The sequence below is a fragment of the Natator depressus genome, chromosome 6, assembly GCF_965152275.1.
Source record: "Natator depressus isolate rNatDep1 chromosome 6, rNatDep2.hap1, whole genome shotgun sequence".
Lineage (NCBI taxonomy): Eukaryota > Metazoa > Chordata > Testudines > Cheloniidae > Natator > Natator depressus.
In genome coordinates, this window is record NC_134239.1 from 11,823,225 (window position 1) to 11,839,731 (window position 16,507).

At 53.2% G+C, this 16,507-nt stretch overlaps 1 protein-coding gene across 1 annotated transcript in view; it reads right to left on the reverse strand.

Annotated features, from left to right (window-relative positions):
• Positions 1-16,507, reverse strand: part of LOC141989694 (uncharacterized) — a 57,737-nt gene that overhangs the window by 24,033 nt on the left and 17,197 nt on the right. Inside the window, exons 5-10 of the mRNA XM_074956629.1 lie at positions 13,359-13,422; positions 12,465-12,591; positions 11,900-11,974; positions 10,276-10,392; positions 7,347-7,463; positions 3,666-4,604 (exon numbers count right to left, since the gene is read on the reverse strand). Coding sequence (XP_074812730.1) covers positions 3,666-4,604; positions 7,347-7,463; positions 10,276-10,392; positions 11,900-11,974; positions 12,465-12,591; positions 13,359-13,422 — 1,439 coding nt within the window. The remainder of the gene's footprint in view (positions 1-3,665; positions 4,605-7,346; positions 7,464-10,275; positions 10,393-11,899; positions 11,975-12,464; positions 12,592-13,358; positions 13,423-16,507) is intronic.

Sequence of the window (16,507 nt, forward strand, 5' to 3'; positions counted from 1 at the left end):
CATTGGTACCCCAATATATCAGGGGGCCTCCCGGGCGGTGGGGGGCAACCCGACCCAATGACATCAAAAGTAGGTCTAGAAATCAAAACTCCTTTGTCGCTTGAGTACCTGCCCTGAACCTGCAGCACACCACCAGAGCCTTTACATTGTGCCCCTCACCACTGCCAGCAGTTACCAGTCGCCTCTGCACATCAGACATTTTAGGCGCCCAGAGGGTGTTAACTCAGGTATGAAGCAGTTCGCTTAACACAACCACGCTGTCAATTCATTAACCAGTGTGTAAATATGGTTCATTAACCAATATACAGCAAAATGACTTTTTTTTTTTTTTTTTTACATATCTGTTGGAGCTGGCATGGAGGTGACTTCTCTAGCTCAGCTTCACCGTTGCAGTGGCTGGTTCTAGAGACGGAGAGGGAGTTCATTCAGGCGATTCACTCAAGGTGCTGTGACATCCATACGCCTGTTCTCTGGGTGGATTTCTCAGTGGTTGCCCAAGATCAGACTTTACAGGAGGGAGTTAGTAGGGTGCTTGTCAGCAACCAGACTAAAGTTGTTACCCAGCAGACGGTGTCCTCTATGGCCAGGCGTTGCTGGTCCCACTCACGTCTCCTTCGTACAGACATTTTGACTTGAGGAAGCGACGTGCTGAACAACATGGGACATTTTATACCATTTCTGTTGGATGGTGCAGCCTGGTCACGCTGCTGGGCAAAGCTGGCCTGGGCCAATCAGGAAATGACCCATACTCATGGCAGAATCTTGGAACATCGAACTAGGATATGAGTTGTGTCCATTCTCACTATCCAAGGAGACAATGAGGCTATCACAATCCAGGGTGTAACCCAAACTAGTGAGGAGAGGTGGGGGGGCATGTCACCGCCTGCCCTGTAACCTGGGGTGCCCAGTAATGATTTGCTGCTGTAGCTCCCAACCTGGACCACTCACAAACAGCCTCCAGCATCCGGTCTTACCCCAGGTGTCTGTGTGTAGCTGCTGCCTGCCAGCCATGTTCAGCTCACACTCTGGCTTTCACAGCCTTGGTTATTACTGCAGGGTGATCCCAATACACATGCAGTCCCAGATTTCCCCCAGAAATGTGTGGCCTGTATTGTCCAGCCTTCTCCTGGACAGTCCTGATAGAATAGGTCCATTGCCCCTCTAAGGGGGATCAATATACAGTCATTTTTCCCACCCCAAATGGAGCTGCCCACACAGTTCACTTCATTTCAATTAAAGAAGAAAACAAATTTATTTAATCACAAAGGTAGATTTCAAGTGAGTACAAGTGATGAGGCATCAAAGTCAGAAATGGTCTCAAGAAAAATAAAAATAAAAACACTTCCTAGTACTAAACTGAACAAACTAGACGTGGTGCAAAGTGAAGTCCCTTGCCACAGGTTTCCAGTAGCACTGCTGACCAAGTTTCCAGTTCAGGATCAGTTCCTGAGGTCCAAGGGCTGCTTTTTTTTTTTTTTTTTTTTTTCCTTTTTGTCCTTTTAGGTGATAAGGAGAGATGAACAGGGAGAAATAACAAGAGGTGTTTCTGCCCCTCTCTTTTATAGTTCAATCACCCTTTGAAATGCAGACTTTTCTCAAAGCAACCCCTAAATAAAGTTCTCAGCTGAGCGGGAAGACGTGAACATGGTGGGAAAGAGGTTTCATGCTCGGCTAGAGGTGTTAACTTCTCCTTTGTTTTTGAGAAACACTTTTACCCACTCCCGAGACATGTCTGGTCAACACACTTCAGTTGCAATTTCAGCTTCTGTTCCTAATTTTTTAATACAAAGTTGCTGCATACATTTCACTATGATAATACTGGCCAGTAAGTTATAAGTTTTCAAATGATACCTATCATGTAAGGCATATTTTGTACAAAGATTATTATAGCAGTGTGTAGGGTTTGAATACAGGGGTATATTCCATCCCAGAGGCCTCTTGAGACTTTGGAAAACTCCAGTATCCCCGTGTAAAACACTTTGTGCCGTCCCAGTTGGTGTCAGACCTGTGGGGTCGTGGAGTGAACCTCAGCTCCAGTCAGTAACCTACCTCCACAAGCTACTTTCCATGGGCTCCCTGCCCTGTGCTCCTTTGGCCAGCTTTGCGTGACTCCATGCTCCTTCCATCAGCACTCTGAGCTGTGTGCAGAAATTAGGGATGTAAAAGGTAAAGTGGTTAACCGGTAAGCATAGTCTTACCAGTTAGCCGCCTTAACCGTTAACCCCCGCGCCAGCTGGAGCGAGCCCAGCCGGAACAGCACCAGCCAGCCAGAGCAGGCCCATAAATGCCATATTTTACTTGTTTAAACCAGCAGTGTCCAATACGTTCACCACTAGCCGCATGTGGCAAATTAGCCACAATTCAATAGGCTATGCATGAGCAATGCGTTGGTGTATAGAAGACAGCAGCACTGGAAGACAGGTTGCGGGCTTCGATATACAGCTTAACGTGGCTAGGCTACAGTAATTTTGTGTTAGCAGTACCTGTTAATGATTTGAAAGGTCGTCTGTAATATGTTTTTAAATCCTTTTTTATAATGTGGTGAGTAAGAAACATTCAAAACCAAAAGTGTGGCTAGCATCGAATTTCAAACCACAAGTGCGGCTAGCATCAAATTGCTATTGGACACTGCTGGTTTAAACAGTTAACTTTTAAAATTGTATTTACATCCCTAGCAGAAATTTCCATCTAGAAGTTCGAACAATCTCTATGGAAAGTCTCTTTCCACTCCTGGGTGGCTCCGTCCTTGGAGAGTAGTTCATCCCAGAGACATATACAGGGATTTGACTCATTTGCGTAGTCTGTGGGCATGGCTAACAGGAGAGAACAGTTGAGGAAAGAACACGAACAGCTCTACGCACCTCTGTGCCAGGGCTTGATTTTTCTGTACCCATCAATGATTACATGTGTGATGTCACTTCATATGCGAGACTCACGGAGGAATTCTGCACCACTGCGCAAGCACAAACTTCATGTGCCCCACAAGTTATTTGTCACCCCAGAATAATTGATTTGGATGGAGCAGCGCTGCAATTACACCTTTCCCCCCTGGGGACTGTTATGGCACCAGAAGAGAGGGCAGCTGGCTTACGGCGGGAGCAGCCAGCCACAGAGAGGGAGGGGGTCAGAGGATGCATCACAGTGCTCTGCCCGTGGGGGTCAGGTGTGGAGACAAGGAGTATGGGGGAGATGGACAGAATGGGACACACAGGGTTCCTGGGAAAGGCTGTGACCACCTACTCTAAGATCGCCCCACCTGGCTGCTCTTCCCCACACTGCTCAGTTAAGTCCCATTCCCAAACTCCACACAGTCTCTGCTGGGCATCCTGGGGACAGGACCACCCGCTGGTCTGATTCTGCTGGCACTGTGCCAGGCCCGCCAGCAGCCCCTCAGGATCTGGTGGTGGCAGAGTGGTGTTAGTGAGTCAACTGGGGCCAGGTGAGGTTGCCCAAGTGAGCAAAGCATTTGCCACAGTCAGCACACCTGTACAGCCGCTCCCCGCCGTGAATGCGCTGGTGTATTCCCAGGTATTAGCTTGTTGCCACGACTGAACTTCTTACCCCAGTCAGCACAGCGGTACGGCTGCTCCCCTGTGTGTGTGCACGAAGATGTCTGGTCAGCGTACTGGCATTGCCGAAGCTTTTCTTGCAATCGTCACAGTGGTAGGGCCACTCCCCTGTGTGCGTGCGCTCGTGTGTTTTCAGGGTTGAGCTCTGGAAAAAGCCCTTGCCGCAGTCAGTGCAGCGGTGAGGCCGTTCCCCGGTGTGTGCGCGCTGGTGGGTTCTCAGCTTTGAGCTCTCCGCAAAGCTCTTGCCACAGTCAGAGCAGTGGTGCAGCTCCTGCCCGGTGTGCGCGCGCTGGTGTGTTGTCAGGGTTGAGCTCTTTGCAAAGCCCTTTCCGCAGTTGGTGCAGCGATACGGCCACTCCCCGGTGTGCATGCGCCAGTGTATTCTCAGCTTCAAGCTCGCTGCAAAGCTCTTTCCACAGTCAGTGCAGCGGTACGGCTGCTTCCCGGTGTGCGTGCGCTGGTGTATTCTCAGCTTCGAGCTCGCTGCAAAGCTCTTTCCACAGTCAGAGCAGCGGTACGGCCGCTCCCCGGTGTGTGTGTGCTGGTGTGGTCTCAGATTTGAGCTCTGGGCAAAGCTCCTGCCGCACTCAGTACAATTGTAAGGCAGTTCCCCAGTGTGAGTGCGCTGGTGTCTTTTCAGGTGGGCAAACTGTGCAAAGCCCTTTCCGCAATCAGCACAGTGGTGCGGCCGCTCCCCAGTGTGTGTGCGCTGGTGTGTTCTCAGCTTTGAGGACCATCTGAATCTTCTGCCGCAGTCAGCACAGCAATACGGCTGCTCCCCGGTGGGCACGCACTGGTGCTGGGTCAGTGCAGAGGGGTTGCTGAACCTCTTGCCGCAGTCGATACAGTGATGGGGACACCAGCCCATGGGGAGTCTCTGGTGCGTAGCCAGGTCCGGTCTCTGCCTGAGTCTACCCAGGGGATGGACTGCGTCCTGTGCATGCATCCATCTGTGGGCTGTGGGATTCTGCGTTCCTGCCGTGCTCTCTCCACATTCAGACTGTGTCCTCGTTCCTCCCAGGATCCTGAGCCCTGCTGGAGAGAGCAGAGGGAATCCCGGTGTTAGCTCACGGTTAGGGCTGCAGATATGTCAAGGACAGGAAAATGTCACGAATGGAGCAATTTCCCCTCACCCTGCAATGGCCGCTCCTTTCCCACAGGGGTGCACCCAACACCTTGCTGTGGGCATTGAGACCTGGCCTGTGGGGTTACAGTGCCACTCAGATTTGCCCCTGCATCCAGTCACGATGGTCGGGGAGGCAGGTCAAATTTCAGTGACTGGCCTTGCCACCCATATGTTCTCTACCCCACACCAACCCCTCTGCACCAGGCTGGAGTTAGGGATGCAGTGCTGGGAGAAGGGTGCTTCTCTGGGCAGCAAGTTCCCCCTGGTCAGGGCAAGGAGAAGGGCAGGTGTTGTAAATTGGGGGGGGGAGTACACCCAGCCAGTCAGTTAGCTATAAAAATCCTTAGTAGCTGTTCTCTTTGCTTTACCTATAAAGGGTTAAGGACTCTCACTGCGATGCTTAGGTAAGAGGAAGCGAGTGTGGACCTGGCCAAAAGAGCCAATGGGAAGGCTAGAACTTTTTAAAATTGAGAAAAAAATTCCCCTTTGTCTCTCTGTTGTTTTCTCAGCTGGAGAGAGAGGGCACCAGCTATGCTGTAAGAAGCTTGGGGCCCATAGTCGCCAACTTCTGCTGGCACCGGTGGGTGCTTTACCTGCTCTGGCCCCGCCCTGACTCCACCCCTGCCCCATCCTAACCCCTTTCATAGATACTAAGGTCAGAAGGGGCCATTATGATCATCTAGTCCGACCTCCTGCACAACGCAGGCCACAGAATCTCACCCACCCACTCCTGCGAAAAACCTCTCACCTATGTCTGAACTATTGAAATCATGGTTTAAAGACTTCAAGGAGCAGAGAATCCTCCAGCAAGTGACCCGTGCCCCATGCTACAGAGGAAGGCGAAAAGCCTCTAGGGCCTCTTCCAATCTGCCCTGGAGGAAAATTCCTTCCCGACCCCAAATATGGTGATCAGCTGAACCCTGAGCATATGAGCAAGATTCACCGTTCCCTGCCCTAACTCCACCCCCTCCCTACACCTATTCCAACCCCTTCCCCAAATCCCAGCCCTGACCCCGCCTCCTCCTCTGAGCACACTGCGTTCCTGCTCCTCCCCGCATTTGAAGCGACAGATATGTAGGTAGAACAGGAATGTTTAGACCAAGGGTGGGCAAACTTTTTGGCCTGAGGGCCACATTGGATTTCCGAAATTGTATGGAGGGCCGGTTGGGGAGGCTGTGCCTCCCCAAACAGCCAGGCGTGGCACTGCCCTCCCTAACCGGCCCTCCATACAATTTCGGAAACCCCATCCAAACCCCCCTCTCCTTCCTGACGGCCCCCCTGGAACCACAGCCCCATCCACTCCCTCTGCTCTCTGACCACCTCTGGACCCCCCGCCACCCCATCCAACTCCTCTCCTTCCTGACAGGCCCCCCCCCCCCGGACACCTGCCCCATCCAACCACCCCTTCTCCCTGTCCCCTGACCACCCCCGGAACCCCCACCCCTGACTGCCCCCTGCCGCCCCATCCAACCCCTCCTCTCATTCCTGACTGCCCCCCCGGGGATCCCTGCCCCCATTCAACCCCCCTGTTCCCCGCCCTCTGACTGCCCCAACCCCTATCTACACCCCCGCCCCCTGACTACCTCCCGAACTCCCCTGCCCTCGATCCAAACCTCCGACCCACCCGCTCCCTGCCCTCTTACCGCGCTGCCTGGAGCACGGGTGGCTGGCGGCCCGGCTGCACCAGGACAGGCAGCCATGCGCTGCGCAGCAGAGAGCACCGGGTCGAGCCGCAGCTCTGCAGCCCCCCCCCCCCCCCCCCCGCCCAGAGCATTGCGCCGGCAGCGCGGTGCGCTGAGGCTGCGGGGGAGGGAGAACAGCAGGGAAGGGGCTGGGGGGAGCTTCCCCGGCCGGGAGCTCAGGGGCCAGGCAGGAGGGTCCTGCAGGCCGTAGTTTGCCCACCCCTGGTTTAGACAGACGCGATCAGGTTTCTCTCTTTACTTTGGGCTTGTGGATTCGTCTGTGCTAACACAGGTGCTTTTGTTTTGTTTTTGTAACCTTTAAGCTGGACCCCAAGAAAGCCATTCCTGGTGTTTAATCCTTGCAGTTGCATTTCTGTACTATATATATCTAACAGCAGCCTAATTTTGCAGATGTGTTTTCTTGCTTTTTTGTTTGTTCAATAAAACTTACTTTTTTTTTTTTTTTTTTTTTAGAGGATTGGATTTCTCTGTCTTAAGAGGTCCGTGCACATGTTTTTCTATTAGCTGGTGGCAACAGCTGATTTCTTTTTCTTTTCCTTTTCTCAGCTCTTCCCCATAGGGGGAGCTGAAAGAGTTTGGCGGTGCCCCACAGGAAGGAATTCCCAAGTGCACCTTCCTGGGCTCTCAGAGGGGTTCTGCACTTGGGGGGGGGGCAGCATTTACCAACCCAAGACCAGGCGGATCTCTAACCTTGGGAGTTTAATACAAGCCTGGAGTGGCCAGTATTAAGTTTTAAAGTCCTTGCGGGCCCCCACTGTTGGGATATATAAGGGTTAAGTAAAGACATGGAAAACCGCTGGTGTGCTGGCATGGTATCAGGGAGTAGACACAGGCACGCACTATTCCTTCGCCTAACAGATAAAGTGTTACCCCTTTCCCCTCCCTTCTCCTTGTGAAGAATTAAGAAGTGTTGCAGCTGCATAAGAATTGTGGGGATCTAAAGAATACCTTTTGGGTAAAGAAGCGTTATCTCCTCCTCCCTTCCTTTCCCAGCTACATAAGCAAGCCCTGGGTCATGGTCGCTTTCTCCCTCCCCTGCAAACTGCTGATCCAAGGAGTTCATTACTGCAATTATAGCAAAAAAGTGTATCTTCAAAGTAAAACTTATAGGCAAATATGCTAATGAGGTAAATAGTAATCAGGGGCGGGAATAATTATATTCAGTATAGGCAAAAAGAAAAGGAGGACTTGTGGCACCTTAGAGACTAAAAAATTTATTTGAGCATAAGCTTTCGTGAGCTACAGCTCACTTCACCACTGAATGCATCCGATGAAGTGAGCTGTAGCTCACGAAAGCTTATGCTCAAATAAATTTGTTAGTCTCTTAGGTGCCACAAGTCCTCCTTTTCTTTTTAGCAGATACAGACTAACACGGCTGCTACTCTGACATCTGTCACTCAGTATAGGGTTATCAATATTCATTGTATTTCAACTACCTGAAAGGCGGTTCCAAAGAGGATGGCTCTAGACTGTTCTCAGTGGTAGCAGATGACAGAACAAGGAGTAATGGGCTCAAGTTGCAGTGGGGGAGGTTTAGGTTGGATATTAGGAAAAACTTTTTCACTAGGAGGGTGGTGAAACACTGGAATGCGTTACCTAGGGAGGTGGTGGACTCTCCTTCCTTAGAAGTTTTTAAGGTCAGGCTTGACAAAGCCCTGGCTGGGATGATTTAATTGGGGATCGGTCCTGCTTTGAGCAGGGGGTTGGACTAGATGACCTCCTGAGGTCCCTTCCAACCCTGATATTCTATGATTCTAGGATTGTGTGGGCGTTCATATTACTCCATAAGGCTTTTGGGGGTGTTGTAATAAATGTAGGAATTTACATACTAATGTAAATAAAAAGAGTATGATGTAACTAATCCAGTGCTTACTGGACAATTGGGTCCAGGGGAACAAGTACCGCAATAAAGAAGCCCATCTACTCAAATCCGCCCCTGGGTCAGCCTGTTCTTCTTCCAACACCCACCTTGTGCAGTCGAAGTGCCAGAGCAGGGAATCAACCTTGACAGCAGGGTTTATTAAAAATCCTGGAGCAGTCACAGTAAATTTACAGACCTGTGATTTTACTAAAGTTACTGTAACCGCTCCATAATTTTTGATAAAAAAAAGTGTGTGACAAATCTGCAGCCTGACTCAGGGTGGTTCTACCCTATGGTGTTTCCGCAGCACCTAGCGCCTGCTCCCACAGGGGCTATGCATGTCTTGGGTCTTGGCTTAAGCTTCAGTTGTAGCCTGCCCAGGATACAGGCAGCGCCTGGCACAACAGGACCCTGGTTTTGTTTTCAAACTGATTTTGTCTTTATTGCAATCAGAGGGGTTTATTTATGTGGTATTAGTTCTTCACTTTCTCCTGTTTTGTAGGATGAGGCCTGTTCCCCAGTTTTTTTGCTGTTATAATTATATTGGTTTGAAACTAGTTTAGTTGAGGGGCTACAATCCCTTCATGTGGACGCAGTGAGACCAGTTTAAAGCTGTTTAGAACAATCTAGCTTATTCCTGTGGGGGTGTGAGTCCTTTTCTAGGAATTCCTTTGAAGAAATCATTTACTCTCGGCCTGAGGTTTCAGTCTTTATGTGAAACGAAAACTAAACTAAAATCCTCAAGAAGATGAGGGTTTTGGGGGTGTCTGTGTGTGAAGGATTTGAGGGGATGACCAGTCACTCAGAGTTTGTGTGATGTAACCTGGAAAACATGTCTGTATTGTGTCACAACCCGCTCCCTGGCACTGCTGAGCTGGAAGGGGTGAATGGCTGCCACCCAACCTTTGGTCTACAGACAGTCACAGACACGATAGGGCTGAGGGCTGTGCTAAGCATTGACACTGAAGCAATGTAAGTGACAAAGGTTTCATGCCACAAAGAGCAGGAGGAGAGGGGATGGGACAAAGGCCATACCACCACCCTCTCTCTCACAGCCAGCCCATACACCAGGGTACTCCAAGTCATGGCCCGCAGGACAATTTAATCTGGCCCCTAAATGTGTCCACTCCCCCCACAGCAGCCGCCTGGCCCGCGGGGCAGTTTTAGAGCATTACAGCGAAGTGCTGCAGGTGCTAGAGATCTGTTCTACACAATGGCGCCTCTGCATGGCGTCACCTTACACTAGTCGTATGTGACTGACCCTGCCCGGCGTCATTCCCAGCTTTCTCCTTGCTCGCTGGGGACAGGTTTCTTCAGTCTGAGAGGTCACATGCGAAGTGAAGCAGCAGAGAGGGGGTGGGGTGGGAACCTGGGGAGAACAGCACCTTCTCTGCCAAGGGCCAGCGACTCTGGGATGCTCTTGCAGGGGGCAGAGCCATGAAAAGCCATTTGAAAAAATCTCTAGGGCGCCCCTTACCTTGGTATGATTTTCTGAGGTGTGGGAAGCCTAGCAGGTGTTGTGTTCTATGACTGGACAGGCCTGTCTTTCTACCCAGGTGCTTGTTTGGCCCCCATCAGCCAGTTCACACAGTCTCTATCTTTCTCTCCCCTCCTCCCCCACACCAGTCCATTTACCCCATCTCCTCAGAGCGAGGGCAGGGGAGACAGGGCTCAGGAGAGCTTTCAGTGAATGTCTTAGAGAGAGCACCCAGCGTCTCTCAGAAACTTCGCCAGCAGCCAGCACACAGACTGATTCTGTGTTACACACACACACAGTCTCTGGCTCTTTCACACTCACCTCTGAACACATACTTGTAATATTGTCGTTACTTCTTGGTACTTTCTGTAATGCATATATATTTTGACTGGTCTAAACACTGGCCCCTAATTCCCAGCTTCAATTTGTCTCTCTTCAGCTCCCAGCCAGTGAATCTCGCTCTGCCTTTGCCTTCTACATGAAGGAGCGCTCCGCTAGCAGGTGTGTAAATCAGAAGGGACTGGATTATTAGGACTCACCTGAGGAGGGGCTCTCAGGCCCAGAGTGTACCCTGGAGCCCTCGGCATCCCAGATCCAGAGCTCTGCCTCCCCTACCTCGATCCGGTGGATTAAGTCTGGTTTGGAACCTGAAGAGCCTGTTTTGGGGGAAAGTTTTATTCCTAAAGTTTTGGGGGCAGGGACTCGTTTGTGTGTCGGTGCAGCCCAGCACAACAGGGCCCACATCTCGGTCAGGGTGTGTCTGCACAGCACCTGGCACGATGAGGCTCCAATCTCGGACACTGCTTCAGAGGAAAGCGCAAGAGATCCCAAGCAGGAGAATAATGAAATAAACCAGGGATCTCAGACTCCAATCACCAGGAGAGCCACACGAGTACTAGTACATTGGCCCAAGGGCCGCATCACTGACACCCCCCCACTGCCCCTGCCCCCCATTCCAACCCCTTCCCCAAATCCGCGCCTCTGCCCCACCTCCTCCCCTAAGCACGCAGCTCCGGGCTCCTCCCCCCTCCCTCCTGGAAAGCGCTAAGCACCTGGAGGTAAGCAGAGGAGCAGGGATGCGGCGCGTTGGGGAGAGGGGGAGTGGGGAACCCCTGAAATAAACCTTTCTTAGAGGAGATTTCTTTCTGTCTCTCACTTGTACTCTGAATTGGCAACATCTACAACCCTTCTCACTTTGCAGTGGGAGCCAAGTTTAAAGCCTTGCTGGGGTAACTCTAAATCAGAGGTGGGCAAACTTTTTGGCCCAAAGGCTACATCGGGGTTGTAAAATTGTATGGAGGGCCGGCTAGGGAAGGCTGTGCCTCCCCAAAGAGCCTGGCCTCGCCCACTATCCGTCCCCTCCCACTTCCCACCCCCTAACTGCCCCCTCACAATCTCCGACCTATCCAAACCCCCCTGCTCCTTGTTCCCTGACCGCCCCTCCAGAGACCCCCCCATCCCTAACCACCCCTTATCTAAGCCCCCCTGCTCCTTGTCCCCTGACTGCCCCCCCAGGACCTCCCCACCCTAACTGCCCCCCCAGGACCCCAACCCCCCGTTCCCTGTCCCCTGACTGTCCCGACCCCTATCCACACCCCAGCCCCCTGACAAGCCCCCAGGACTCCCACACCCTATCCACACACCCTGTTCTCCATCCCCTGACCACTCCCCCAGAATCTCTGTCCCATCCAACCGCTCCCTGCCCCTTATCCAACCCCCTGGCCCCGGCCCCCTTACCAAGCTGCTCAGAGCAGCGTGCCGGGCGACCACGCGGAGCCAGACATGCTGCCCCGCAGGAGTGCACAGCCCTGCCCCCCAGAGCGCTGCCCACGCGGTGGCGTGGCTCCGGGGGAGGGGGAGAAGGCAGGGGAGGGGCCGGGGACTAGCTCCTTGTCCGGGAGCTCAGGGGCTGGGCAGGATGTGGCCAGCCGTAGTTTGCCCACCCCGCTCTAGATGTTCCATAGAAATATCCCATTCTGCTAACACCTTGGCCTCTACGCTATCTTGTGGCAGTACGTTCCATAGGACAACTGTGTGACATGGATTTCCTTGTCTTCCTTCCTTCCTACAGAAACACCAGTGAACACCCATTAGTTTCAGATTAAGAGACAGGGTGAATAGAAAATCCTCCACCACCTTCTTTCTGGTCATTATTTCACTTACCCAACTGTCTCCTGCAACATGGATCATGGGGAAGACTTTGGAAGAAGGGAACTTTGCTCCTTTGCCACCTTATAGCTGTTGAAAATTTTCGGGCATGTCATTAAGGCAAATCGGCCACAACGTGTCATGGCAGGTGTCACTGTTACACAGACATTCCAGTTCTTTTGCATTGTTCAACTGGACAGTTGTTAAATTTACTATGTTCATTCTTTTGGGGGAGGTGGGGAGCTGTTGCAGCAGCAGTGTTTTCCCCCTGCCTTATTTGTCTGACTAGAGTCAGCTCCTGAGGCAGAGTTGCTGCCCTCAACCTCTGGCTGGGATTCCGGGAAGAGATGGTTGCTCATGGGCTCTTTGCTACCATCAGGGATGTGCCACGACTGAGGCAGGTAATTCAAATAAACCAGTTACACCAAGATTAGCCCCAGGCTCTGTAGCCCTGAGTTCTCCTCCAACAGCGAGCTGACCTGAAAGGGGCTGGCATTTGCCACCACTCAGTGACAGGGTGCCACATAGGAAACCCAAATGTTTTACAGATGTGAATAAATGAAGGGAAATTGGTCCTTACCCAAGGAAACGAGGGCCTGGTAATTCCTCAGCATCTGGTCCCGGTACAGATGCTTCTCTGGCCGGGACAAGAGCTCCCACTCCTCCCGGCTGAAATACAGAGCCACGTCCTCAAACGCCACCCGCAGCTGCTGGCACAAGCGTTACACACTCAGCACCCTCCGCTCCAGCCCCAGCCCGGGCTCTCAGCAGGGGACGCGGGTTCTAGGGCAGCGGCCCCCGGGGAACCCCCAGCCCAGCAGCTGTGACCCAGGGAGACCCCCCCGCACAGCCCCCCGGGGACTCGGGCCCTGCTGGCCGGGGACAGGAGCCGCCCTCGGCTCCCCAGGGGGCTCTGGGGCGGGGCGCTGGGAAGGGCCCGAATCCCAGGGCAGGGACCAGGCTCCTCCCCCGGCCCGAGTCCCCGCCTCCGCCCCAGGCCTGTGCTCGGCCCCGCTCCCGCCCCCGGCTCGGCCGCCTCGGGGCTCCTCGGCCCGGCTCCGCGTGTCCGCCCGGCCCGGGGCCCCCAGCGCCGCTCCCCGGCCCCAGCGCTCCGGCTGCGGCAGCCCCCAGCCCCGGGGTCACTAGCGCGGGAGGGACCCGGCCCCGGCCCCCCTCGGCCCCAGCCGGGACCAGCCAGTGCCCGGCCGGGGAGTCCCCGCCCCGCGTCCTACCTGCGCCGGCCCCGCTGCAGCCATCGCCGGGCTCGGCCCCGGCCCCGGCCCCGGCCGCTTCCTCCGCCCGGGCAGCGACTTCCCGCCCCGCGGCTGGTGCCTCCCCGGGGCCGCCTCCCTGCGCACGAGGCGGGCTGGGATCCAGGGGGCCGGGAAGGCCCCGCCCCGCTCCAGTCCCGCTGCCCTCCCCGGCCGCCCCACCGGCTCTGTCGGGGAGCCGGGGGAGGCTCCAGCGCAGGGACCTTCTGGCCCAGCCCCCCGGACTCCCACTTCACCGCGAGGATCCCGGAGCCCTGCGGTGGGGCTCTGTCCCCAAGAGCAGCATGTGCTGGAACTCGTGTCTCTGGGGGCTCCCTCTGCCCCCCCTCCCATCCTGAGCGAACCCCTCTGGGTGTCAAGCTGAAGGCCAGCCTGGGGTGCAGATGGAGCTGCGACAAGCCAGAGAGAGAAGGTCCCCCACATGAGGCTGGGGAAGCAGGGGCATGAAATCCATGGGTGGCATAACGGGGGTGGGGGGCTGTAATACAAGGGGATGGACAGAGGGTGGGGATCGGGGCCAGGTAAGGTGACCAGACATCAAATGTGAAAAATCAGACAGGGGGTGGGAGGTAATAGGGGCCTATGTAAGAAAAAGACCCCGAAATCAGGACTGTCCCTGTAAAATTGGGACATCTGGTCGCCCTAAGGCAAGGACACATGGGACTGATGCGGTGCGATTTGAAACACACTGGGAGAGAAAAGGGGTTGCCAGTAGATTTCTTTTTCTGACACTCTTTAATTAAAGATTAATTTTTAATTCTTGGAAACTCCAGGCCCAAGGGTTGTCAGCCCTAGTGAGAAATGGGATGGGGGGACTGGGACCCAGTGGGCAGAGGGGAGGGGCTAGAAAAACGGTAGGGAAGGAGCAGATGGTGGGTGGGAATAGAACATGGGGGCAGATCGGGCAGAATGCTAGAGAAGGGGGCCCATGGGATGGGGGTCAGGACCTGGGGACAGATGAGAGCAGGCCACTGTGGGGCAGATTGCCACAGTAGGGGGCTGGACCTGGGGGCACACGGAAGGGGCAGGATGCAGATGCACTAGAATACGGGAGGCCGGGGAGATGTGGACAGGAAGGCTAGGGCAGTGGTGTTAGGATATAGGGGGCAGGAGCCATGGGGTTGGGGCAGGTAGGCTTGGGTAGGACACAAGGAGTGGAGAGGGGCAGGAGGACTAGAGCAGGTGGCAGATGAGAGGGAGGAGGAACCACTTACCTGGTTGCATACCCCTGAGCTTACCCAGGGAGAGGCTGCCAGGGGCCAGGCTGGGCTCTGGATGTCAGTTCAGAGTGACTGCACTTGTATTAGCCCTCAGTGGCCCAACCAGGGCACCCGCTGTCAGGCTTCCAGCTCCCCAGTTGTTCCCTCTCTTGGCTGAAGACACTTGCCCCTCTCCCTTCTGATAGGGGTATTTCCAGGTTGCACCGTTCTCCCTTCCCTGTGTTATCCCAGCACAGACAGGCTGCCCAAGGACTTTCTTTTCAGAAATTGTTAATAGATGCAGTGCGACAGGTATAAAGTACCACCCAGCATTTCCTAGCAAGTCTGCTTTCTTCTTAAGGCACAAAGAACTACAGAGAAAACACACAAAATAAATCAAATAAAAATAAGAAACCTACACTCATGCTAACAAGACCAGGATTCCCCAACCTGCCATGGATTCTGGCAGAAGCAGTCCTTCAAACCCCTGCCCAATTGTGTTCCTTGTGGTTACCAACTCTTCCCAGTTTCAGCTCAAAACTAGCACCCAGTCCTTCCAGCCCTCCCCTAAGGCCCGAAGTTCTGCGTGGGTCAGGAGTCCTGTCCATTTGATGGATCAGGAAGAAGGCCCTGAGCCTGTTTGAAACCAGGCTAGTTATTCACAAAACCCTTCTTTGTGGTTTGGTCCCTAGAGAATCCAGTCTGAACTAGTACATGCAGATCTCTCTGGGGTGGGATAACAGAGGAAGGATATTAGCCTCCCTACTAGAGAAGGTACGAGCAAGGTAACAATAATGCATACACAGCTGCATTTTTAGTATAATGTACCCCAAAGATATTAACCCTAATTCAATACAGTTTAACTTAATTCACTAAAGTGTATCATAATTCCATACGGTTTGTTCAGGATATTATAGGTCAGGCTGTGTTTTAGTCACAGGTATTTTTAGTAACCATGACCTGTCCATGATTTTTGTTCCAGCCCCTAACTAAAACTTGGGCCAGGGGGCCACCCCCAGGACCCCTCTTGCGCTGGGAGTGGGGGAGGGAGGCGGGCAGGCGGCAGAATGTACTATTGCCACCCTTTCTTTAGGAGAAAATACAGTGGGTGACTCTTGTCAGCATACATTTCAATAAAATCTCTTGAGAAGTTCAGAGTTTCCAAAAGGGCTCTTAAGGATGCCACATCAGTAGGGGTGGGAAGTTTTCTAATCAACTCCACCCATTGTGCAGCTGAGGCTCATCCTTCCTTTCCCAATATGACCCCTAAATATTTTACCTCTTGGTGTCCCGATTGGGCCTTGGCTCTGCTAGCCTTGAATACGGTATCTTGGATGATCTGTAACACCTCCTCAGTGATCCTACCAACCTATTGTCCCCATGCACCAATAGATCATCAACTTAAGAAATTACTCTCTTTTGCTCATCAGGTGTCAATTTTTCCCACATCTTAACCACATGGGAGTGACAAATTGTGGGTGCGTTATGAAAACCCTGAGGGAATCTTGTGCAACCGAAGTGTCGTCCCCTGTAGCAGGGCGAGCACTCACCGCTGCAGCGCCTCCTGCTGGTCAGTCCAGGAATTAGCTCATCCCGCTCAGGATCGCCCTCCTCTGTCCAGTTTCTCCCCTGCCCTTACCTGCCCCTCCACAGTCCCTTTATCTCCACCAGTTCAGGCCCTGCATCCCTCCCGGACCACAGTTCCCATGGTTTAGGGTCCTCCCCTCCCAGGGGATCCCAATCCCATAAGCCAACCTCGCCTCAGTGACCCATTGCCAGTGTTCATTCATTCGGGCAGCTAGGCCTTGCATTTCTGTTGCACTGTTTGCATTTTGCACGCATGCCTGTCCTACCCACAGGTAGAGGAACTTCATTAAAATATTCCCAAACTGGGTCTCTTTTATGGCCTGCTGCCATTATAGGTTTTCCCTTCTAGTGAGGGAATGGTATGGTAGAGCTCGAATCAATGAAGGCTACACTCAGAAAGAGCTCAAGACTTCTGGAATATGCTGCTCAAACAGTTTCACTTTTGTTTCTACTTCCTGTCCCTCCCTTCTCACATTTATCTCCAGACTTCTCCTTGTCCAGATCTATTCCGCCCCCAACAATCTTCTATTCATTGAACTTTTTGAAACTTTGCACTTTTAGAGAGA